At 38.9% G+C, this 24,538-nt stretch overlaps 2 protein-coding genes across 8 annotated transcripts in view; one reads left to right on the forward strand and one right to left on the reverse strand.

Annotated features, from left to right (window-relative positions):
- Positions 1–24,538, forward strand: part of Cubn (Cubilin) — a 218,656-nt gene that overhangs the window by 123,175 nt on the left and 70,943 nt on the right. For both annotated transcript variants that reach the window (XM_087357091.1, XM_087357090.1), the window contains exon 46: positions 24,319–24,494. In XM_087357091.1, coding sequence (XP_087213217.1) covers positions 24,319–24,494 — 176 coding nt within the window. The remainder of the gene's footprint in view (positions 1–24,318; positions 24,495–24,538) is intronic.
- LOC110833709 (esterase FE4) lies at positions 834–19,640 on the reverse strand. Of its 6 annotated transcripts, XR_002544286.2 has the most exons (12): positions 19,531–19,637; positions 17,880–18,130; positions 14,085–14,216; positions 12,865–13,021; positions 12,155–12,340; positions 11,044–11,237; positions 8,604–8,769; positions 5,368–5,543; positions 4,674–4,750; positions 2,281–2,335; positions 1,655–1,787; positions 1,475–1,566 (listed from the first exon to the last, which is right to left on the reverse strand). XR_002544286.2 is itself a non-coding variant. In XM_022072106.2 (11 exons), the coding sequence occupies exons 2-11, from the start codon at positions 18,126–18,128 to the stop codon at positions 1,398–1,400; spliced, it is 1,713 nt and encodes a 570-aa protein (XP_021927798.2). In that variant the 5' UTR covers positions 18,129–18,130; positions 19,531–19,628; the 3' UTR covers positions 834–1,397. The 6 variants fall into 6 exon arrangements, 4 of the variants coding, with proteins under 4 accessions (XP_021927798.2, XP_021927799.1, XP_021927802.1 ...); XM_022072106.2 differs by lacking the exon at positions 2,281–2,335 and having other exon boundaries at positions 834–1,566; positions 4,600–4,750; positions 19,531–19,628; XR_002544287.2 differs by lacking the exon at positions 2,281–2,335.

The following is a 24,538-nucleotide window of genomic DNA, read 5'->3' on the forward strand; positions in this document are numbered from 1 at the left end:
TAAGGTGGCGACTGACTTGTAACATTTACTCGTAATGTAACATTCGCGGCGAGCATGTTACATTACACCACAACTGGTGAGGCGCATCGAATGCTCGTTTTGAACGCTCGGCTCGACTGTGCTCATGTGTGCTCCATTCATTTCATTCAATATGTCGGACGTGGAGGTTGTGTTATCTTTGTTTCATTTAATACGCTACTGTTATCTAAAGAACTCGTGAATGCTCGTTACGACGCCGCTCCACTGACTGACTGACTTGTAATGTAACACTCAAAGGGATTCGCGAAAAAACCAACAACACGATGGAGCGCCCGCGAGCGTGAGCGGCTCGCATCGAGCGGCTCCGTTCGCTGTCTTCACTTGTGTAATGCTCGATTTGTAACACGTTACATTACAGGCAAATGTTACAAGTCAGTCGCCACCTTAATACTAATCATGTACCATTATCTGAGGGCTGTAATAATTAGCTTTCTTTTGATAAGGAAAAACAGTTCCCTCGTCTACAAGCTTCTCTCCCAAATCTTGATCTAGATACAGTCCTGACTCATGTTTCCCCCCCCCCCCCCCCACTCAAATGGGGACATTTTAAGGGCCTTGCTATTTATTTATAATACATTCTGATATGTGAATGAGGAAGCTAAAGCAAATACAGAGCAGGCACCTAACCATTACAGTAGACCACACCAATGATGATGTTCATGTTTCGTAAGTGAACATGTCCTTATCTCCATAAAACCGATGAACGGTAGGAACAATGGATTCTTGAATGTTACGTCTTTTTGGGATTCTGTATATAGGAATAATAGAAATTTTAAAAACCGATATGCAAGCAGTTCTAGATGTAGGCATGCATATATATTTAATTTAACAATTCTCTTAGTAGCTACAAATGTATAGTGTCGGATGAAAGTTTTTTGTGAATCATGAATTGGACAGAATGTCGTAGGAAGTTTACATGGCCTGATTTAAGGTATTGCCCTGTGATGTACCTGGTGGGACTGAGGAAAACCTCAGTTCGGAGAGGCAATTTTTGGACTGAGATTTGAACTCAGGATCTCCAAAATATGAATCAGCAATGTTAGGCATGTAGGATAAAAATTTGTCATATAATTAATTAACTGGAATGTATGTGAAATACATATAAGGTATAATTATGGTATTGGTGGGCAAAATTACTATAAACTATTGTATGTATTATTTCTCTTCAGTTTTACCCAGTACACAAACATTTTCTGACCAGCAGTTAATGGGTGAATGGCACAATACTTTTTGTGTATAATGATGTCTGTATACGAGCATACCGCCATTTTACAGAAACTGAATTAAAAATCTCATCTTATATTAAGATAAGTAATGTTTAGATGGGTGGAGCTTTTAATTTCATATTGTGTCACTCATCAGCTGTCGTTGTAGGCCCACTGAAATACACTGCTCCATAGTGAAACAGGAAGTGGCATTAGGTTGGTCCTCCTGAGCAAGTGAACGCCAATTTCAAGGTAGTTCCCTGCTTGTGTGAGTGCGTCCCAAGCCACAGGAACAAGACTGCTGACTTGGTCAGTAGGTTGCCTGTAGAGACAAATTACAATAATTACATTAAATAGTTTAAAATAATGCTCGTAGTATATAAAATGTCAGCCGCACAATTGGCACTCACCCTGTCTTTGCAAAGTTTGTCCATAGTGTTGTCAAAATGTCAATCATCCTGTGGTCCTGTTCATTTTGTGTTACATTTGGCAATATGGCTTTTGATGGGAAGAGGTATAATATCTCATCTCCATGACATGACCCTGTGAAATGTCACAGACTTATCTTATAGGAGACATTAAATGAAGTTAGTTTACAAGATTGAAAGATATGAACTGTAAAATTCACATATTTAGAACACATTGTTATAAGGTATGCTCTTGGTTTGTTCGTAGTTAAGTTTGCAAAAAAATGAGCCTCTTTGCTTGGCAGCGTACGTCTGACTGTTTGTCTGCATGTAACAGAGAACTTCTTTACAGATTTTAATTAAATTTTATATGGGCGAGTTTTATGAAAATTTGTTGACATGTTACTATTTCTGTTAAAGTAAGCAATAACTATCATTTTACGTGAAGACCTTCGTACATATATTCTCTTGGAAATGACCTTTAAACTGCACTGGGGAATCTCAGTCAGACGCACTGCTCACACAATCACACAGGTGCCCCCATGATGTCACCGTGCAGCCAGACACTGCTTCCCTGACACAGAGGTCACCGCAGCTGTTTTGACAGAATACGACTCATAACCACTTACACTTAGAGAGCAGGGGTTATGAACCTGCAGGTCACATGCAGTCCTCTGTAGTTTCCTGATATCAAAGAACATGTCTGATTAATGTAGTCGGTATTTGGCAGTCTCAGCAACTGTAAGCTTCAGCAGTTCATCTGTGAGATGTTCATTTTAATGAAAAACATCAAATCAAGAAACAGAATTTGTGTTACTGGTGAGCACTTGGAGGGATGAATGCAAACCTTACATACAGAAATTAATGTGGATATTGAAAGATTAAAAGATTAATTCATTATTAATAAATGGCCATGAAATTTCAGTAAATTTCTCCTGTTTGTCAGATTATTGCCTGTGGGATGATAAGTGTGAATTTGGCCCTCAGTCTTGAAAAATTTGAGAACCCCTGATGTAGAGGCAATAACAGAGCAAACACACCAGAATTTATTATGATTTCTGTACACTTCATAACTTCTTACTATTCGAATCTGTGCTGTGTATTGTACGTCCCATCTTATCCTTTTTCTTGATGTTTTTCAAGAACAATTTTAAACAACTTCCTTGTCTATACATTTTTCTCTTTGTTGATTCAATTATCATGAGATTTCCACAAGAAGAAAATTCTTGAGGAATGGGGTGCTGGAGAGATATAAGTGTATGCCCACATGTTGTTTCTTGGCTGTACAACCTGGTTGTGGGTTTACGCTACCTTTTCAGAGGTATCCTGGTCATGAAGTATGCATTTATGAGTAGTGAGTGACCAGCCCACTGACTCTGCACAATTTCTACTCAATCCTGATTTGATTGCCAGAGCCACCTAGCAGTTAATCAGGAGACTTGGGTGAGAAATGGCCGTTGAATTTTGCTCGTAAGGTTCTTTTATGTGCCGTAAATCTACGACATGGGACCGCCGGCTTTACGCCCACATGTAAGGCCGCTAATTGCATTTCATTCTTGTCATATTTACTCCTTTGAGGTAACACATAATTCACATAAATGCCCATGAATTTACACTTTCTATTCATAAAAATTGAACCATAGCCCTTTGTTCTTCCTTGATTCAAAATGACAATAGGGCAGCCATGTTCACAGTCCAAATGCAACTGAAGCCCCAAGTTCAAGGTCGCCTTGAGCATATTTCAGCACTTCCGTTCAAGAGTTCTAGTGCTGCCAACTTTCAGCAATCTAACTTGCTTCTGCAGCAGGCAGAAAAATCCACAGAATCTTTTTCAATCATCTTTGTATTTATGTAAGACTTGAGGTTCTCACAGCGGTGAGTATGAAGATTTCCGTCTTCTGGGTTGTTGCGCTGTGTAGTCTGGTCGATGTTAACCAACGTTTCAGAGGTCATACTGCCTCCGTCATCAGGGCGATGAATTCATCTACACGGCGCAACAACACAGAAGACGGAAATCTTCATCTTTGTATTTGATGGTTGGTAAGGAGAGATAGAATTTAATGTTGTTATGTGTTGACTTTAACCTCTTTTACGAAGCACCTAAGGTATAACTTTAAACTTTTAGAGTTTCACAAGCACCTGTATTCAGTTCGATCAGTGGACCCCATTCTCAGGTCACATACCAAATGAAGGTTATGGAAGTCATTGGTGGGGTTTCAGTGAAATGTGCATGGCTATTAGAGATTAATAGTGAAAAGTACCGAAAAGTGTGTGTCTGAGTGTGGTAAGATTACTTTTGTAGCTAATGTGAGGGAACAGCAAAAATGGGTTCAGAATCACGTTTTTAAGGATGTCTGAGAAGTCACTGTACGCCTGTGTTATTGTCATCTTGTTCTTCATGTGATAAAACATGGTCTAACACAATACTCCAAGTCCTGATGCCCACTTCTGCGTGGGCATGCATGGCAAATATTTGACGGATGTAGCACCACTGGCAGACATTGTCGTTTCACGCAATGGACGATTGCTTCAAAGAGAACCTTTCAAGTTCCGATTAAAAAAATACATTTCTCCAATGACAGCAGAATTTCTTTCTGATGCATTGGCTTTCCAAACTGCTGTTCAAACGCTGTTACTTTCCACATTGCCTGACTTTCCTGACGTGACATTGGCAACAAAGTACTCCTCAACTGAGCGCAAACTCATCTGCCATTGTTAACAACCGACTAAATGGATTCGGACTGTGGCAGATAACATCAATAGCTGCACCACTACGAGCAGTGTTGTTGCACTTAATTTGGTATTGCACTGTTGCCACATCGTGCGGTTGTCAGATTCATAGATTCATACTTAGGTACCATGAAAATATTGTAAATATTGAAAAGAAAGAACTCAAGGACATGGTAACGATTGGACACAGATAGATGCCTCTGGCTGTATTGCGTTACCGTAATTGTGCTCTTTATCCCCATACAGGATACTGTTGCTTGCCGCCCCCACGTAAGTGAAGTAATATACATACACCTTCCGGTTTCCAGCAGCAGCTTCCAGGGTGGCAGACCAGTTCATGGGATAAAGAAAGTAGCTGTCAGTGTACATCTGAAACATTACATAGTATTGCATTTTCTTCTCTTTGTGTTAACTGGGAAGAATATCTTATTCTGTTCCTGTCCATTACCTTGAGCACCATTCAGATTGTGTTTCATTTTTTGTTGTTAAGTTTTAAATATCATTGTGTCAAAGTTTGATTACCGCACAACTGAATAAGCTGGATATTGTCCGTTGTCTGAGGAATATTTGATGTACTTGTACGTGATGTTTCAGGAGTTGGCTCTAATCCCATCTTTGGGTTCAATAGTACAACTATAATATTCATAAAATGAGTCAACTCTTGTCACAAATCTTTACAAAATCAGTTGAAACTTTGTTTTCTAAGTAGGATTTGAGGTTTTTCGCTGCAGTGAGTCTGAAAGTGGCTGTCTTTTTGGTAGAAGTTTACCACCGTTGCGGAGATCCTTGCTGCCTCCATCATCAGGGCGACAGCCCTCTGAAATCTCTGAAACTTCGATAAACTTCTACCAGACTACACGGCACTGCAACCAAGAAGACAGCCTTCTTCAACTTTTGTTTCATTCTGGTAATTTTTATTCTGGCTTAAAATACGTGTCTGTTAAGGAAACCGCAAACCAAAAACTTTGATCATCAGTAGTACTTACGTTGGTGACCTCACTGACAGATTCATCGTCAATGTGTTTATTTCCAAAGTAGAACCTGCGTATGGTCTCAGCCACACTGGTGTCATTCTCCTGCCGTCTGAAGTACAATGTGTCCAATACAAAGTCTTTGAACTGCTTGTCCATTTGGATTACTTTGGTGGGATCACCAATTATGGCTGCATACATCAGAATTTAACAGATATTCTTATGAGATTTGAGGTTCTAAGACCAGTGAGGATGTCTTCTGAGTTGTAACATCTTGTGGACTTGTAGGTAGATACCAGCATTTTAGAAAAAACATACTCTCTCCATCTTCGGGGAGTCTTTAGCCTTGAGCATGGAAACAGTATGTTTCTTCAGAAAGTCCACATGGCTTTACGACCCAGAAAACAACATTGACATATATGCTTATGTCAGCAAAATTTGCAGGAGAGAGGAGTTCATCCAAGATAATGCAAAATTAAAGCAAAAGACTACATTTAAGCCTGTCTGCTAGGAATCCTTCTGCAATAAAAGGCTATTGAAATGTCACAGTGCCTCATATTGTACAGGTACTTATTTCAAATCTTAGCCAGGAAATCACATACCCTGATTAAAGAATGAAGTTTCTTCCTTGGTCCACATCTCTCTCTAGAGATGAATGTTTTCGATTGGACTTTGAAACTTATCATTAATATTACCCCTCAAATATTAATCCTTACTCTCTGTCAGGATCGCTAAATTCTCAGAGCAACATGCCTATGAAGAAAGTCGTAGAGTAATTTGGGATGAAGCCAGGATTTTGGAAATTTAAGGTAACTAGGTTTCAAGAAATCAGCCCAAATGGCATATTTAAATAATTCCATCAGCCAACCCAGTTTGGAAATTTCTCCAATCTGGATTCCTCATATCAGAAAGTAGGTTAACAACCAATGGGGAAGGCCATAATGTTCTGGTAGTTTCTTCAATGGTAGTCTCATAATTTTGTTTAAGGGTTCGACTGTTGGTTCACAGACAGCGTTGTCGGTTAGTGGGGTTTCGTACAACGTTTCAGTTTTGAATTTCTTCCTCATCGGTGTTTCTGGATTAGTTATTTGGGTTTTTTTCATGTATTTATTTTATACTTCCATTTTTGTTTTAATTTTAGGGTTTTCAATTATTTATACAATTTCTGTCGTAATCTTTCCTACTATTTCCTGTTGACGAAACTTGATCTCATGTGGTTATATAGATGTATTTACACTGACTAATGTCTCAACCCCCAATAGCGTAAGCTCACCCCTATTTTAATTTTAAGGCACTGTTTACCATTTCCAGCTATGCGTTTCGTACGCAGGAATGGTGTTACCTAGAAAGGGACGATGTCCCATGCTTGTGTAGGATTCTGTCCAAAGACAGCTGTTTGGTTGGTGTTTTTATTTGGGGGGGGGGGGGTGAGGGGCTGCTTAGGTTGTCTATTGATTGAGGTTTAGCTCTTTCTATGGGACCCAATTGGGTAGGTGCCCCTCCCCCCTTTTTAACCTGAGGACAGAAGCAGATCCAGCTTCCGAAACATGGTGTTCTTTTTTAAAAGCACAGACGATGGACATAGTCCAAGAAATCAGTGATCGTGGTTGTACCACACCGTGGTTAGTACCCTTTAAAGTTTACTTATTGTCTGTGTCTCACTATTAATTGTGTTCAGACTGTTTATGCGTCCTATTTAGAGTCATTCTAACTGCCGCTTACGTTACACAGCATTCCTGACTCGGTCAGAGTTTGATGCCCCTTGATATCAACAGGATATCAGGGGAGATGGGGTATGATAGTCGGTGAACTTAATATCTCAGGGATTTGATTATGGATAACAGACATGATCTGTCAGTTAATATAGGAATAAACTTATGAATAATTTATGGACCAAGTTTTAGAGTGAGGTAATTTCTGGGTTAGTTGTCAGTGTAGGTTGCAGATCTTTGACGTAGACACAGGAACACAGTTTCTTTCTGTTCATGGAAATTTATTGGCACTGAATTTATGTACAGGTTGAGATTAGCAGTTCACTTTCACTCACTGCACTCTTCAAAGATTATTATATAATTTTTAGATTAGATTTCCATTGCGAATGTTAGCCAATTGATTAAATTTTATTTAGAAATTGTCGAACAGTCTCACTTTCAACATTGAATTTATTCTGTATAAATGCAAAGTAGTAATAAGTTACATCATAATTTGAAACTTTGCTGAGGAGACATAATTTAGGTGACTTTTTGTGGTTTCTAGTTACAAAATAATATCAATTAGATTGAGTCTCTCTGAAAATAGTAGTTAAATTCTGTATGCAAAATATGGTAGCATACTCAAAGCATCATCTAGTTAATGATGGAACTTCCTTATCACTCCAAATTTTGAATTCAAATAAACTCCATGATTGGACATTCAGTGGCCATCTCTGTAACGTAATATCCAACCAAGAAATTAATTAATTTTATTATGATGTTTGATTAAATGCCAAATCATAGACGGCAATATAATGAGCTGGGAAGCTCAGTATAGTGACTGAGTATGGACTGGACAACCAGGGTTCAATTCTTGGTGGGGGTAGAGGATTTTTCTTCTCGCCTCTGCGTCCGGACTGGCTCTGAGGCCCACTCAGCCTCGTATACAGTGGGTACCAGGGTCCTTTTTGGGAGGGGGGGTAAACACAGCTTGGGCATGACACTGACAACTCACCCTTATTTAGTGCTGGGGTTAAGAATGACTACCAGCTATAACACCACCCCCCCCCCCCCCCCAAAGCACCTACATGGTGTATAGTGGGACAGCTTTGCTTTACTTTTAATTTTTAAATGGCAATCTTCAGTTATAACTGCATCCTGGATTGTTAACGTTGTTCTTGAGGACCGTCATGTTTGTATTGTTTAGCAGTATGGCTACACAGTTTGTATGGAACATTGTACTGAGGTAACTTCTTATCACAATTTTTAAAAACTTCCTCTTGCAAGATTAAACTTCTTATCCTTACAAATATGTATTAACACACCACTGCATGAAGACATCTAGACCCTGTACCAGTTTCAGACGCAACTTTCTCAACAAAAGGCACGTTCTCATTCAGTCTTTTTCTGTAATGTACAAATGTTTAATAGGTTCCCAAACTCCCAGTTTAATATCCCTCTGGTCTGTCGTTTTGAGTTATGGTTATGGTGAAGTTACTGTCTTTGTCATGAAGGACCAATATTCTGTTCAGCAGAGACAATTTTAATGTGTATACTCACATTCTGATATGATGCAACCATCTTGGGCATTGACACCAGTCAGCCTGGGGACAGGTGCAGATTTGTTTGCCTTGAGGATGTTAAGAGGCGTGTCTGGCAAGAACCGATTTGAGCCAGAGTGCTCTACTACTGGTGCAAATGCTGTTGTGAAGATACCTTCCCACATCTGCAAACACGGTATTGTGACGCGTTAACGTCAGTCATTCTCTTACATAAATTGATTTTATCTCAAAATTTAAATCAAAAATTACGTGGTTTTAGGAATTAATGGCTGTCGTGTGGTTTATGCATTTGCGAGTATGTACATGATGACTAAATGGTCTAAACCGGGGATGATTTTTCTGGCAAGATGCCCTCGAACAGAGTTCTGATGCCATTTTCATGTTGTAAAAAGGGGTATAGTTTGACTGGCACCAAGAAAAGAGCATAAGTGAATAATTTTTATTAACTCCATATGATTTATATTGACTGTGTCCTCATTATATCTACCACTACATGCAAGAGACAGTTTGCATGCATTAAAGTAGGCGAGACTCGGGAGTGAGCTTTGCCAGTAATGTTCTACATGATTATGGGATACTTAAATGAGCGTTTTAGTTTGGTACAATCAACAGGCACTTCTACCATCCTTCCACTGTTTTTCTCGACACTTTGTGTTCCAAATGCTGTTATGTGAAGAAGGTAGTGGCTGTGATTTACCCTTGCTGTTGGTGGGATGAAATTACTTTAAATAAAAGCCTGCAGTGCTGCCTTAGCCAGCCATTGTGGTCGTAAAAGCAGCTTGTAGATTGTTAACAGTGGACTGACATGGGTGCTGCTAATTATTGGAGAATTTGCTGAGCTGGTCTCGCAATGCAAAGAAATTGCCAGGTGATGAAGAAGCTGATTTACTGAAATGGACCCACACTGGATCCTGCACGTGTAGTCACAAAACATTTGGTGAAAAAGAAATTGGAAGTTGGTCCAAAAGACTTCAGATGAATAAGAGACAGGTGATTTGTGGATTTCAAGAATATCTGTTTGACAAGAAATTCCCAGAAGAATTATTGCCATTAAAAATATCCCTCAACACTTCCGGTTTCTTCAGATGCATGTGAAAGAGTCTTTTCACAGATAAAACTCATAGTGACTCCACCAAGATGATGTTTGTTGATTAGCACTATCTTGGCACTTCTGTTAATGAGAATAATTGAGCTCTGTCTTACTCATTTTGACCACATGTTCAATTGTTCGATTATGTCTGCTTTGTGGATGGCAGTCTGCAACAGCTACACAGGGCAAATAACAAAGTCACTGAAAACATGATGGACTTTTGGAATATATTATAAAGTTGACCTTCTACCATGAGTGAGTTGTATATCTTCCGTTGTCTGCTATTAAAGAGTATTTTACGATGGATAAATTAATAATTAGCATTGCATTTTAACCTCCCTCTGCACAATAATTAAACACGAGTTCTGGCACATTTCTTTCCAGAAATAACAGTCCTGTCTTGTACATTTTCTTCTTCTTCTTCTTCTTCTATGGCTCTCCGGTCCGTATTCGGTCCATGGCCTCCTCAATTCTCCTCTTCCATTCGGTCCTCTGTTAGGTCCGTCTGTCCGAGGCTTTGATTGAGGTTTCGAAACATCTTCCTTTTTACGGTGCAAGGTTGTTAGCCTTGCGACCAACCCCCAACCTGGAGGACCAGGGTACCTGTCTTAGTCTGACCTCTCCCCGTCGACCAATCTGGCTAGGGAGGCCCTACCAGTAGCTCTTGGGGTCACTGAGGTACTCAAGCCCCACCACCACGACAAGGTGCAGGTACCATTAAGTGGGGCTTATACATTTTACACATGGGCAATGAAAGATAGTATTTAGTCAATCAAGACATTAATGCCCTTGAGAGTATCAGTGTGATGCTTTTAATTAAGACATGAAGTTTTGTTATTGAAATCCACACCCAAATAGATATTCTTCAGACCAGAATTACAAAATGCACACGTGTGTGACCTGCTACACACACACAACCCCTCCTCCTGTGGCCTCTTAACAGGATGCAGCTGTACAATGTCTGCTGGCGCATGCGTATTAGGATGAGAAATTTCCAGCCATGCCATCTATCAACCAGACCAGTGACTGACACCAGAAGTCTCTCAAGGCTTGTAGACGGAGTATTTTTATATATGAGCTTCTGAAACGAGCAGTTACAGTTGTACAGACCTTTCTACTATGAAGGAACAAGAAAAGTGTCTGCACGTATAAACCAGCTGTGTGTGCGTACGAAAACTAGTGGATAAAGTTACTCAGCGCAACATACGTGAGTGAAAGTGTTAAAATACATTTTGAATAAAGTAACTAACCTTTATCGTATGGGATTTAATATTTTGTACTACAAGGCTGTTGCCTGGACTTAATCTTCAGGCGTGTTATTAGCGTCTTTGTAACAAATGACACTCACCTGGAATGCTGATACTGTCGCTGCGACATCACTAGCATTCTTCGTCCTCAGACACGTGACCAGTTTAGTTGTGGGTACAGCGGGACAGCCTAGTAGTGATGCAAGTTTCATGGTTTGGTTCAAAGCTCTTTCTGTTGAAACAGCAAATGGAGCAAGGGCAGTTCCACTCTGCGTAATTGCCCTGTGGAAAAGTCCTAGAAAAACAATAGACTTTATGTACAATTACTTTATACAGTGACCTTCGAGGCTGCCACATTCAGATACTTGTTAGCAAAAGAACTCTGTAATTTAATGATGATATTTCTCATCTGATTTCTGTAATTATGGAACTTGGTATCTTACATCTAAGATCAAACACAAATTGAAATGCTTGGGAACAAAGTGAACAGAAAACATTTGAACTAGAGGGATGAAGTTATACAAGGAAATGAAGAAATTACATACTCGTAATGGAGTTATTTTTTTATGTAAGATTTGAGGTTATCACAGACTACACAGCGCAACAACCCAGAAGACAGAAATCTTATTATTATTATTTTTTAATTTCTACTCCGCTAATATTTTTATAATTTTTAAATTAGAGATATTACAGTTGGCTAGACACTTCACTTAAATGGGGAAAGTCGTTTGGTGGATAAAATCTCGTAGATCACTTGGATACGTGAATGAAGGCGGAAGGATATCATTAATAAATTGATCTTCGAGTAAAGAGTTGTGAGAATGAGAACTGAGTGGAATTTTTAGGTTATGCTACCACACAGTTTCTGTCTGCAGGCAACATGACAAGCCGGCGTAGCTCAGTCAGTATAGAGACTTGACTACAGACTGGACGACCTGGGTTCAATTCCTGATGGGGGTAGAGGATTTTTTTCTCTAGGCTCTCCAGACCATTTCTGGGGCCTGCCCAGCCTCCTGTGGTCCTTTCCGGGGGGTGGGGGTATAGTGTGGCCGGGGCGTGATGCTGACCACTAATCCCCAAGAATGAGTAGACAATACCATAAGTTGTTATTTAAATTCCTGTGTCTGTGTGTGATTCAGAGAGTAGAGGAAATGAAATATTTCGGTTCTTCAGGTTAAAGATCTGCTAAAATTTACAGAGTTGGTATTGTACCTTTGCTGATTGGTGATAACACGTGAAAGTGCACATTAGTACCTCCAGCGCTGCTACCAAATAATGTGACACAGTTTGGGTTCCCTCCAAACTTCTTAATATTCTCGTGAACCCAGACTAGTGCTGCTACCTGGTCTTTCATTCCATAATTCCCAGGTAGAACCTCGTCCACAGCACTGAGGAAACCTGAAACATTGTAATCATTCATCTAAAGACTTATCAAGGCTTTGATGTCCTCACTGTAAAGACCCAGAATGTAATGATATTTAGTGTTAAATTTAGAAGTTTTTCATGGAACTTTAGAATTACAGATTTTTAAGGTACACCCAGGGGTATTACTGTTGTAAGTGAAGACCCCAGTTTATGGTCATATTCATTTCGTCATTGAATTAATATCCTCATCTTGAGATCCATCTCATCGAAGAACAGATCATACATACACAACTACAAAATATTCTATTACGAAAACAATACTTTCTACTTTCACATGTGAAAAACTATGGTTTTTGTACCCCCCCCCCCCCCCGGGGGGGATTTCACTGTCTCCATATTCTGACTCCAAAACTGATGATTCTCTTCAAGGATGTCATGTAAGCTGCCTTTGGAAGATTTCTGTCTTCTGGGTTATTGCGCCGCGTAGTGGTAGATTTTCAGACTACACGGCGCAATAACCCAGAAGACAGCAATATTCATGATATTGTTTTCCTCACCTAGAATTCCTAGCCGGTAATTCAATGTCACAAGTACAACATTATGGTCTAGTAGATATGTTGGTGGGAAATACTTGCTGTTACCAGTTCCAACGAGGAATCCTCCCCCGTGGATCCACACCATTACAGGAAGTGGCGGGCTAAATTCATCAAGTAACTGCACACACACAAACCAACTTTCACATACAACAAAAAACACCTTTCTAGTTTAATTTGATTTATTATTATTTAGTGTTCTGTCTGACGACAGGTCCATATGAACAGGATCCTTCCATCCTTTTCTCGGACTGGGACCTGTTCATATACGTTCTTGGCAGATGATCCAGAAGTGGTTTGCCATTGCCTTCTTCTGTGTGTGAATGGAGTAATTGTTGGGATGCCACGGAGGAAAACTCCGTGTTGCCTAGACCACGACCTTGCCCAACACAAGTTATAAATTCGGGCACCGCCGGGAATCGAATCCGAGACCCCAGGATTACAAGGCCAGCGTTCTAACCGCTAGACCACCTCATCTTATTATTATTTAGTGTTCTGTCTGACGACAGGTCCATATGAACAGGATCCTTCCATCCTTTTCTCGGTCTGGGACCTGTTCATATACGTTCTTGGCAGATGATCCAGAAGTGGTTTGCCATTGCCTTTTTCTGTGTGTGAATGGAGTAATTGTTGGGATGCCACGGAGAAACCGGGGAAGCCCCCGGAGGAAAACTCCGAGTTGCCTAGACCACGGCCTTGCCCAACACAAGTTATAAATTCGGGCACCGCCGGGAATCGAACCCGAGACCCCAGGATTACAAGGCCAGCGTTCTAACCGCTAGACCACCTCATCTTATTATTATTTACTGTTCTGTCTGACGACAGGTCCATATGAACAGGATCCTTCCATCCTTTTCTCGGACTGGGACCTGTTCATATACGTTCTTGGTAGATGATCCAGAAGTGGTTTGCCATTGCCTTCTTCTGTGTGTGAATGGAGTAATTGTTGGGATGCCACGGAGAAACCGGGGAAGCCCCCGGAGGAAAACTCCGTGTTGCCTAGACCACGGCCTTGCCCAACACAAGTTATAAATTCGGGCACCGCCGGGAATCTAACCCGAGACCCCAGGATTACAAGGCCAGCGTTCTGACCGCTAGACCACCGTGGCGGTTTTAATTTGATATGACGTATTAAATAACTACAATACCAGTTCATCAGATTTGTAATCCATGATGTATCAGACCTTTGGTGTGTGAACGTTGAGGAACAGACAGTCCTCCTGCCCCAGGACACCACTGGATGATGGCTGTAAGCACATCGGTGCTATTTCTGTGGCGTCTCTTGTACCGTCCCATGAGTTTGGTGGCCGTGGAGCCTGCATGAGGATTTTCAGAATGATAAAATGTTGACGTAAAGTGAGGTTAGAAATGCAAGTAACAGCCCACAAAGCTATTGAGACGTTTGTACTAATTGAATTTCAGACTCACACGAGTACGAAGCATGACTGGTTATTTTTCCCAGTGCACAGAAGTTAAGATTATTACTGTTTCTTTCTTTATTATACAATGCTTATTCAACTCCTCAAGTTAAATGAGGTATCACAGGATGATTATGAATTTTGGATGTATGGAAGAATTCGGGAAGAAACAGTTGGTGACGTATTTTAAGATTACCGACATTAGCCTGTGTAAGATGTGGGTTACCATGAAAAGTCTCAGTCACGATAGCTGAGATTTTTAACCAGGAACCTTCCAAGTACAACGCAGGAATGCTAAGCACTGCACCAAAATGTTTGTTCCAGAACAAAGACTGTGCAGGAAATGCAACACAAATGATGTATTTTGAAAAGACACGATGATGCTGTGAAAATGGAGGATAATACTAAAAAGAAATATTAAGAATATTTTGTGATTTCTTGCTTTTTTTCTTAATGATATTGCATCATGTGATCAAAGTTGTTTAATGCCGAGAGAATATTATTATTAAAATTAAAATTTTTGTTCATTGCGTATACTGAGCAGTTTGTAGTACAGGAACCAAGTTCAAGGTCATCTGTTGGAAACTGTTCTGCCCTCTCAACAGTCAGTCTGTGATAAACAAATGACAGAATATTAACGTTCAAGTTGCTCCAGTTTTCCAACAAATCAGACAGATTTTCTACTGACGAGTTATTTCCTTCGTAAGAACAGTATTATTAACAGACGATTGCAACTGAACTGCGTAGTGATGAAGTGAATCACTACGTAAGTCAACTTAGTCTTAAATATATTGAAATTCCCATTTTAAACAGAGCAGCGGATCATTCGATTAATATAATGTGTCGAATATTGTATATTAATATTTTAGTTTATCTTTATCGTACATTTTGATGTGAATACACGAAAGTTATTCCTTAACAAATGCCTTCGTACCTAAGCTAATTTTCAGATTTAACATTTGACTCGTTAAGATATCGAGAGAGACAGAGGGAAATAATTGTAATAAAAAGTAATTCGTGTATTTATCCCTGATAACAGAAGAAAATATATAAAATCTGTATAAATGAGATTCATTTCTTCTGTGTTTCTGAATAAGATTTGTAGCTTAAATGCGTCATGTTTGTGTTGATTAGATATATATTTATTTTCACAGTCCATACACAAACGTTGTAGTTAAAATGATGTTGTTAAAATTATATAATATTAAAACATTATTTAGTATAAAATATTATATTTTAGCGCTTTTTATCGCAAATACGATATTACATTATTTAAATAAATAAAATAAATAAATAATAATAAATAAATAAAATAAATAAAAAATAAGTAAATAAAATAAAATAAGTAAAATAAATAAATAAAAACGCTAAATAATGTAATATCGTATTTACTATAAAAAGCGGTAAAATATAATATTTTATACTACATAATGTTTTAATATTATATAATTTTAACAACATCATTTTAACTACAACGTTTGTGTATGGACTGTGAAAATAAATATATATCTGAATAAGATGTTATTGTCTCCAAACTAGGGAACCTAACCTAACTTAACCAGGCAAAAAGTTACGGACGGAACTTTGGTTAGATGAATATCTGGTATCACATTTTCTACGTACGAGTTCGCTCATTCCTTCGGTCGACTGTCTTGTGACCGACTCACTGCGTCCAAACATATAAAGTGCGCGCATGCGCTAAACACGGTACAGAGCAAAAATAGAATTTCGTTCGATGAATGGATGGCTGATAGTGAACTCAGAAATGATTGAATCGTATTTTGGTTGAAAGCCTCTGTGACCAGGCCACGCTCCTTTTAAACTTTATATTCACATTTACTGACAGTTTTTGGACACTAATTGTTGGCATCAGTCAACCTTGGTTAATACTTTTGTTAAATACAAGTTAACAAACTAATGACTTCCATTTATCAACTGATTATGAGTTGGAACTTGTAATGTGTGGTCTGCCTTGTACTACCGCCCTCAGGTGATCGGTTATCGTCACACAGACTTGTTTTCCACTTTGTATAGTGTCAACGTTAGACATGGATCGCGTGACTCAGTCCTTCGCGTGTACAGTAACGATTACGGGTATACCAACTTTGTCACACAGAAGCGGTTATTGTGATGAAAATGGTTGTCTTCTGGGTTTGCAGCTTAGTGTAGTCGACGATACTACAGAGACGTATCTACAATTAATGTAATTGGTCTCTTAGACATTGCCCATCGTTTAAGTGTTCTCAAAACGACGATATTTCGTAAGTTGGTTTTAGTAACGTCTTCAGCTAAATAGTAGGAAGGAAAAATCTGTAATATTTTGGGCTCATTAATAGAGCTATTTGCAACCTCGACCCGCTTCAGATTAAAATTTATCCCTTCAACCGATCACCTGAAGACGGATGCAGCACCAACTTTCGAAACACTCGTTCTAATTAATAGCAAACATTTCTTGTGAAAATTCATTGTCCACTGAACTAGCGCGTTCAGTAGCAGCAGTAGCCTTGGTTTAAGTAGTAAAATCCGGACGGTCACCTAGATTGGGAAATTTTGGATGCGCAAAAAACTTAATGAATAAAAAGTAAATATAATGAGCTTAAATTGTAATATAATAATCGTAGAATTATAGAAGAAGAAATCATAAGGAAGAAATAAATTTATGCCGTAACAATACTTGGTATGGCATAAAAATGGTTGCTGTGTGTGTGTTTTTGTTTATATGTATATACAGGGTTATTCAAAATTCCCTGAGACATTACAAAAAATCGCTAGACTTGATTGGTGCAATGGATGGTAATATTGGACGTGCCGATAGAATGAGAAACTATCCAAGTTTATTTTGCATGCCTCATAAATGCTCTGTGTGTCCGCCCTTGAGACGCGGCAGACGTCAAGCCGAGAACCCATTTTCGCCCATACCCGCTGCAGCATGACAGATGACAGCGGTGATTCGTCTTCGCAGCTCAGGCAGATCCCGTGGCAGAGGCGGTACAAAGACCCGGTCCTTAACGTACCCCCATAAGAAAAAATCACATGGCGTCAGGTCAGGTGATCGGGGTGGCTAACGAAGCAGCGCATGATCATAGAGCATTTATGAGATATGTAAAATAAACTTGGAGGGTTTCTCTTTCTATCGGCATGTCGCATGTTACCATCCATTGCACCATTCAAGTCTAGCGATTTTTTGTAATGTTCAGGGAATTTTGAATAACCCTGTATATAGGAAAGTCGAGAATGTGGCCAGTCCGGACATTTCCTGATAATGAGATTATCTCGTGAATGGACACTTTTAAACAATTCATTGTCAATTGCACGGCATCTTGTGCTAATAGTCAATTTTTGGTTTCTATTTCATTTCTTTAGAATGTTGTTTATGCCTATGGACGGACTGGACTATTTTAATGGGTCTGCAGACAAACATGAAACGTTTAGTTTGATAAAGCCCTATGACTAATACACCTCGTGTCTATGTTTATGATTGTGGTATAATTTAAGGACTTACGTACCTGAAGGTTGCCAAGCTGATAAAAATGGAACAGGTTAACATTTTTTTTTTTTTACCTCAAAACGGAGTTCTCCAATTGGTGGGGCAGCATACGGAATGCTAAGAAATGAAATGATCTTTCTTCCCTTTCTGGTGGCACTGTGAAATCCTCGGAGGGTACCCTGTCGGATCATTACGATGGGGGCATCTTCACAGGATTTGCAGCTGCCATCAGGAATATATGTCACGGTCACCAAAATTATGAACATTGCAGCAGCTAGGAGGAACACAGTCACCGCGACTACCTTGGGCACGGAGTTCAACATGGCTGCAACACAACGTTCAATATGTCTCCGTGTGTTATTACCAATACCTATACAGATTTGAAGACAGACCTTCTACAGTCCCTGACGTCACCGATTACGAGATGCTTTTGTTTGTAGAGATCATTTTTCGAATGGGGCCGGTCGACTACTGAACGGTTTTTATAACAGCTCAATGAAACGCACCTGATTCTTGGACATTCTTCGTCTCTTGTACTCCACATACAAAAATACAGCCACTGATAAGTAGGGTTTGTCGATTTTTTAAAAACCGGTTTTTTTTTGGATAAATTTGTAAAATTCTAAAACCGGTTTTTAAAATTTAAAAAAACCGGTTTTTAAAATTTAAAAAACCGGTTTTTAAAATTTAAAAAACCGGTTTTATATACTAGAATTAATATGTAAAAATTAATTAAGAACGTTAACATTTTGACTTGAAATCGCCTCGGGCACAAGCATATTGTAGTGAAAATAATCTTCATGATTCAGGCTGAAATTAGTTCCAAATTATTAAATGCTTTAGAAGTACGAATTCAAGAAAGAAATCATATTTCCTGAAGAAAAATACTAAATTAAATAAAAATTTATATTTTGTACGGATTTTAGTTATTTTATTTTTTATTTGGTTTTGTATGTCGTATATTTTATTTTGTTATATTTTTGTAGTTCCATAAATATTAAGTAAACTGAGAATTTTTAAAATAAGTATAAATATTTTTTTACTGTTTTAATTTTCTTTTGTAAAAATTAGAAAACCGTTTTTTTGCAAATAATGGGATTCGAAAACCGGTTTTTTTGTAAATATTGGGATTCGAAAACCGGTTTTTTCAAAGGTCGGTTTTTGTATAAACCCTACTGACAAGCTATAGAAAATTCGGACTATTTTTAACACACTCAGTGGCGTGTACGAAATATATTATAATCGTTCTGAACATCTAACGGTGCACTAAGTCTTTGTGAAATTCAAATGGAGGTTGCTGTGATTTTTAAACAGTACATCCCTAACAGAGACAAAAGTTTTTGAATAAAGATCTATAATCTTTGCGACACAGCGAGATATGTTTATAACTGGAAGGTTTTAGTTTATGAACTGTGTGTGAGAAGATAGTTTGAATTTTGTATTTCCTTCAGACATACCAACAGAATACAAAATAATGTCTTATTTACTTAATTTAACTTGTCTCTTTATGTTATTATTCACAACACTGAACAAAATGTGTTAGGGGAGGAAAAGACGTCTTTGAGACATGTGTTTATGCCTGACAAATAAGTGATAACTTTTCTTTTGTTTGTTTACCATTTCTTTAGTTGAACCCTTTGTTTTGTATTATGTGAAATTTATATTATAATAATTATTATTATTATTATTATTACACCGTTGCTCGGAAGACGTGTTATAACCTACCTCTCAGTCCTGTGATCTGCTTGCGCTGTGCTCCGTCTTCAAGCGGCGACTGTGCGAACTACTGTGACAGCAAGGACAGTTATCTCCGCCCATTGTTTCGATATCAACTTGAGTGCAGTCTTCAAGGCTGCACCGGTAATCGAACTCAAGATGGTCTTCTGGTTTTCCACCATGTCACTGACCTATGCCAAGGCTTCATTTTATAGTGTGTGTGTGCGTGCGTGTGTGTGAGAGAGTGTGAGTGTGTGTGTGTCTCTGTGTGTGTGTGTGTTTTTTTTGTTACAAACCTACGAAAACATTTTCAACGGGACTCGAATCCATGACAGTTTCTCGTAGTTCTTGGGAATTATCTCGGTAACAGCGTGCTGAAGGCCACTCCCTCCATGCAGTGGTGGCGCTGGCACTGTACACGGAACGTAAATGGACTATGGCATTAATATTCTCTTTGTAGCCAAGAGCATGTCGAATTTCTCATTCTTTTCTCTCCATAAGATACGTATAAAGGAATATCGCATTCTTAATCACGATGTGTGGAGTGCTGCATCTGTTATACCAGTCTCGCTGGAAATTGACTTTTGTCGTGTAAAGTAACAAGGACATTCCTTTCTATTGCTGCATGAATCATTGCAGTTCTTGTACTATGAATTTGCACAATCACTCAAACAATATCCTTCCTTGAATGTGGTAAAACATCAGAAACCAATTTGTGTTTAACCCAAACCAATAACAGAAACTTACACATTTTTCTTTCATGCTAGAGAGCGAGAGAGAGATAATGTGCCTATAGAAACGGTAAAGGAAGACGCACGAAAGTGAACCTTAAGTACCGTCTTACTCAACCCCACTTGAATTGTCAGCGATACTGTGCCAAATTATGACGGGGGGGGGGGGGGGGGTTAACCATCAACCCCGTGTTTGTATTACAAGGAGATGTGGGTTTTTTATGTGTAGCCAAAGACGGTCGTTTGAAGGTTTGGAACCATAACGAGATTCCTCGCACATTGAAGAACATAAAAATGTGTACACAATTTTAAGTGACAGGGTCTGTGATCAAATTGATAAATCTTTGTTATTTAAATTTTTATGTAAGAGAAATATACCTTACCCATTATTACAAGCAATACGTATATAAGATACGAGGTGCGATCGGAAGGTTTCAAGACTGCTCGTATAAAAACCCGTACACTTATCTCAGGTATTAAATTCATCCATCGCCCTCGAAGTAGTTCCCCTGGGAGTGAACACAACGATCCCAGCGCCGCTGCCAAGCCTGGAAGCATCCCTGGAAATCTTTCTTTGTCAGCCTGTCAAGCACCATCTGCGATTCTGCCTGAATCTCTTGCCAAAGACTCGCCGAAACGGCTACGGAACCTATGAAATGCTAAAGCAAGCATTTGGGGAGTCCGCACAAACTTTTGTGTGGCATTCACGTTTTAAAAATGGCCGAACCTCTGTCGATGATGACGAGCGTTCTGGACGACCATCTTCGAGCACAACGCCCGAAAATGTTACGAAGATTCGGCAGGCCATTCACGAAGATCGACGTCGTACCATCAACGACTTGTGCGACATTGTTGGGATAGGCTATGGGACCTGTCAGCTGATTCTAAAGGAAGAACTCCACATGCGACGCATCCTGTCTGAGGACCAGAAGCAGAATCGACTTCTCGTTTGCCAGGAGCTCAAAGATCTTGCAAGAACCGACCCCAACTTCCTTTCTAAGCTCCGTGTGACTTCTTCCTCTTCCCAAAGATGAAAATTCAGCTAAAGGGAAGGAGATTTGAGACGTTAGAAGAGATTCAGGCAGAATCGCAGATGGTGCTTGACAGGCTGACAAAGAAAGATTTCCAGGGATGCTTCCAGGCTTGGCAGCGGCGCTGGGATCGTTGTGTTCACTCCCAGGGGAACTACTTCGAGGGTGATGGATGAATTTAATACCTGAGATAAGTGTACGGGTTTTTATACGCGCAGTCTTGAAACTTTCCGATCGCACCTCGTATAACACACATATGAATGAAATTATCTCTGAGTGGAATGATGAGGACAGAAATGCAGATGTCAAAACCTCTTTTTTTTTTCCAATGACTAGGTCCTGATAAATGACTCATAAAATTCATTACAGTAATCTGTACATAAATTAGTAACGATGACTTCGAAATATAACTTAAAGTGTCTACAGACAAGGCCAAAACCATGGCATTTAAATGACAAGATCCCATCAGGTCCAAGATATTAATAAATAACACAATCATACAATAAATAAATACTTTGTACATTATCATATGAAACAGAAGAAGATCTCACAGTAAAATTATCAAAATACAAGTTAACAGGCATCATTAATCAAATATTTAAACCATCTAAAACCCCAATCCAAATTAGGACTCCCTTTAATAAGATTTCTTGATGACTGAGGCTGGAACGGGTCACAAGACCCTGAATCCTTGACAGTAACATGATGATGATAGGATGTTAATACATAACATAAACTCAGAGGGTTGTTTTCTGTGGTAACCTAATCCTGTGTCTGGTATGATGACCACATGTGTTTATCAATGTGCTTCGTTGTTTCGCCTTTTTATTTCATGCTCTGATAAGGCAAAGATTACATAAATTTTCCAGTTATTTACTTCAAAACAGATTTTATGTTATTACGAAGGTGAAGGTGACCTGAGTTCTAACGGCACGTGGACTTTAGGGTAGATACCAGCGTTTCAGATAAACATATTGCACCTTAAAATTCTGACCCACTAACGATTATTTGTGTAATTCTATTAATTAACATTCAAGACTAAAAGTTGTGTCGTTTGCGAAATGCTGTGACTGCATTTACCAGAGAGACCTTGAAATGTTTAAGCCAGCCCTAAAAAGAATATCTCCTATCTCACTCCTACTCAGTAGAAGAATTTACCTCACCCAAAAAGTCTCAACTCGTCAATTATTTTGCTGTAATACTTTAGTTCCAAAAATCTGTAAATAGCTCTTATAACTATGTATTTATATTTGTACTAGAAACAAGTATCGTAATTTGTGCTATGACCTGTTCTACATCCTCGGCTTAGGCCTAAGAAGGATCCATGGAATGTAAATAAATTCTAATCTATTCACCGTCGACATAACCTCAAACATTTTTTGCGCCATATATATATATTCCGCATATAATAATAGCTGAGTCGTATAAATGTGTTATTAATAATAATTAATTTCCAATACTTGTGGTAAAACACTAATGACATTGTTCCTGATCGCCATTATCCGCAGTCTGCAATCGTTTTGCTGGCCGAATTAAAAATAAAATCCCTAGTGTCATTCATGTAAGGCTTTATGTTGAATAAGATGACCCTGTTTCTTGAGGCGTGGCAGGATTGACTCCATTAATTTTCCACGAATGTCTTTAATCGGCTTCACACATAATTTTATACAGTATTTGGGTTTTTTTTTACCATTGATACCAGCAATAAATTAAATTCATGTTGGTAATCGTTGTCGATTCTGAAGTATGATAAAATATTTCTAGTTTCACAAATATGAGAAAAAAATTTTGAATATAAAAATCAGTATATCAGCTACTTACGTTTCAGTTAGGAAACACGTACTGAATAACATTGCACCAATAAGTTCATTTGCAATACCCACAAAAAAAATTTTGATTAATAAAAATTTGTATGCTTGTGGTATCTGCTACAGATTTAATTATACATGAAGGTATGTGACGATATCATTGTAAGGTATCAACTAGATATCATGTTGATAAAAGTTTACGTAATGTTTCTTGAATCGGCAGTACTAAAAAAGGGAATAATTTACCCCGCTTCTTTTAATTTTCTAGAACATGCCATAAAAATCGGAGAGACTCGGGAAGGGCTGAAATTGAATGCCCTAATTCAGAATTTTATTTTTCCTGCTGGTTCTTAGCCGCACATTGTAGCAGTGATGGCTGTGAATCGTTGGGTGCCCGGCTGATGATCCCAGGGGACTGATATGACTTACTATAATTACACGCGAAAAATTTGAATCGTGGATTCATATTTCTGAGGTTAAATAGGGGATACTTTGGCGATTGGCGGAGGGTTGGCAGCACTGCTTATACTTCTTGAATGAGCGCAAGGAGTTTGGAGTCGAAGATACTCTGTATTATTCTTATCTGTGTGCTTGATTATGAAATATTGGTCGTGTGCTAAACCTGTTTCACCCTAGTACTCACTTGTACTGACCGTCGATGACGTATGTAGTTACGTACGAATGTACTCGTTGTATTCAAAGTGAGAATTATGGTTAACATTAAAAACTGCCCGTTGGTTTCTGTTGGCGGCTTGGATTACTAATTCATTCGAGAGTTGAATTTGAGTAGGCTGAGTCTGACACGTCCTATCATACGGTCGCGGCAGACTGCAAATCGGTGAGGACGCAACTTCTCGCATTATTGCACTCCGAGCAGTCGATCATATACTTCCGCCATGAATATTTGTGTCAGTCTGCATCTTTTTAATGTATTTCCCAATCAACCTTCCAGTGATGTATAAACTAGACTTGAGTGAGGTGTGCTATTGAACAGTGAGTGTGTTTAGTGCAAATGAGTCTGTCAATAAACAATTACATAAATTTATTCTCTCAAGGTCCATCAAAACCAGAACTACCGTTGTGGTCGCATTTTTAACAGTTTTGTGACCCTTCGTGCATGTATTTCTGAAACACCTGTCTCTCGCGCGAGTCGTTTAAGAGGTTATATTATCTAAGTATCGCATGTTGCAGGCACGTACCTTACATTGTTTCATTGTGTGTTAACAGTTGTCAACAAGCATTTGTGGAACTGCGTGATGGAGCAACTGTCAACTCGGAACTCATCAATAAATTTTGCAATGGAATTCCAAGCTCCCAGTACTCAACAGGCAACATGCTATATGTCCGTTTCTTCACAGACGTCCAGTACCCAAAGAATGGATTCAAAGCCGTTGTCACAATTGGTAAGATTCAACTATAGTTCTATAGCCCTTTTGGTAATGATTAA

This window comes from Zootermopsis nevadensis, unplaced genomic scaffold, assembly GCF_977971745.1.
Source record: "Zootermopsis nevadensis isolate Lab colony 2312 unplaced genomic scaffold, Znev_1.0 Znev_ptg000028l, whole genome shotgun sequence".
Classification (NCBI taxonomy): domain Eukaryota; kingdom Metazoa; phylum Arthropoda; class Insecta; order Blattodea; family Termopsidae; genus Zootermopsis; species Zootermopsis nevadensis.

Coding starts and splice junctions, on each gene's coding strand:
- LOC110833709 (XM_022072106.2), bottom strand. CDS start 18,128: ATGTTGAACTCCGTGCCCAAGGTAGTCGCGGTGACTGTGTTCCTCCTA. Junction 14,217..17,879: donor TTGGAGAACTCCGTTTTGAG/GTAAAAAAAAAA, acceptor ATCCTCATGCAG/GCTCCACGGCCACCAAACTC. Junction 11,238..12,154: donor GTTATCACCAATCAGCAAAG/GTACAATACCAA, acceptor TTGTTTTTCTAG/GACTTTTCCACAGGGCAATT.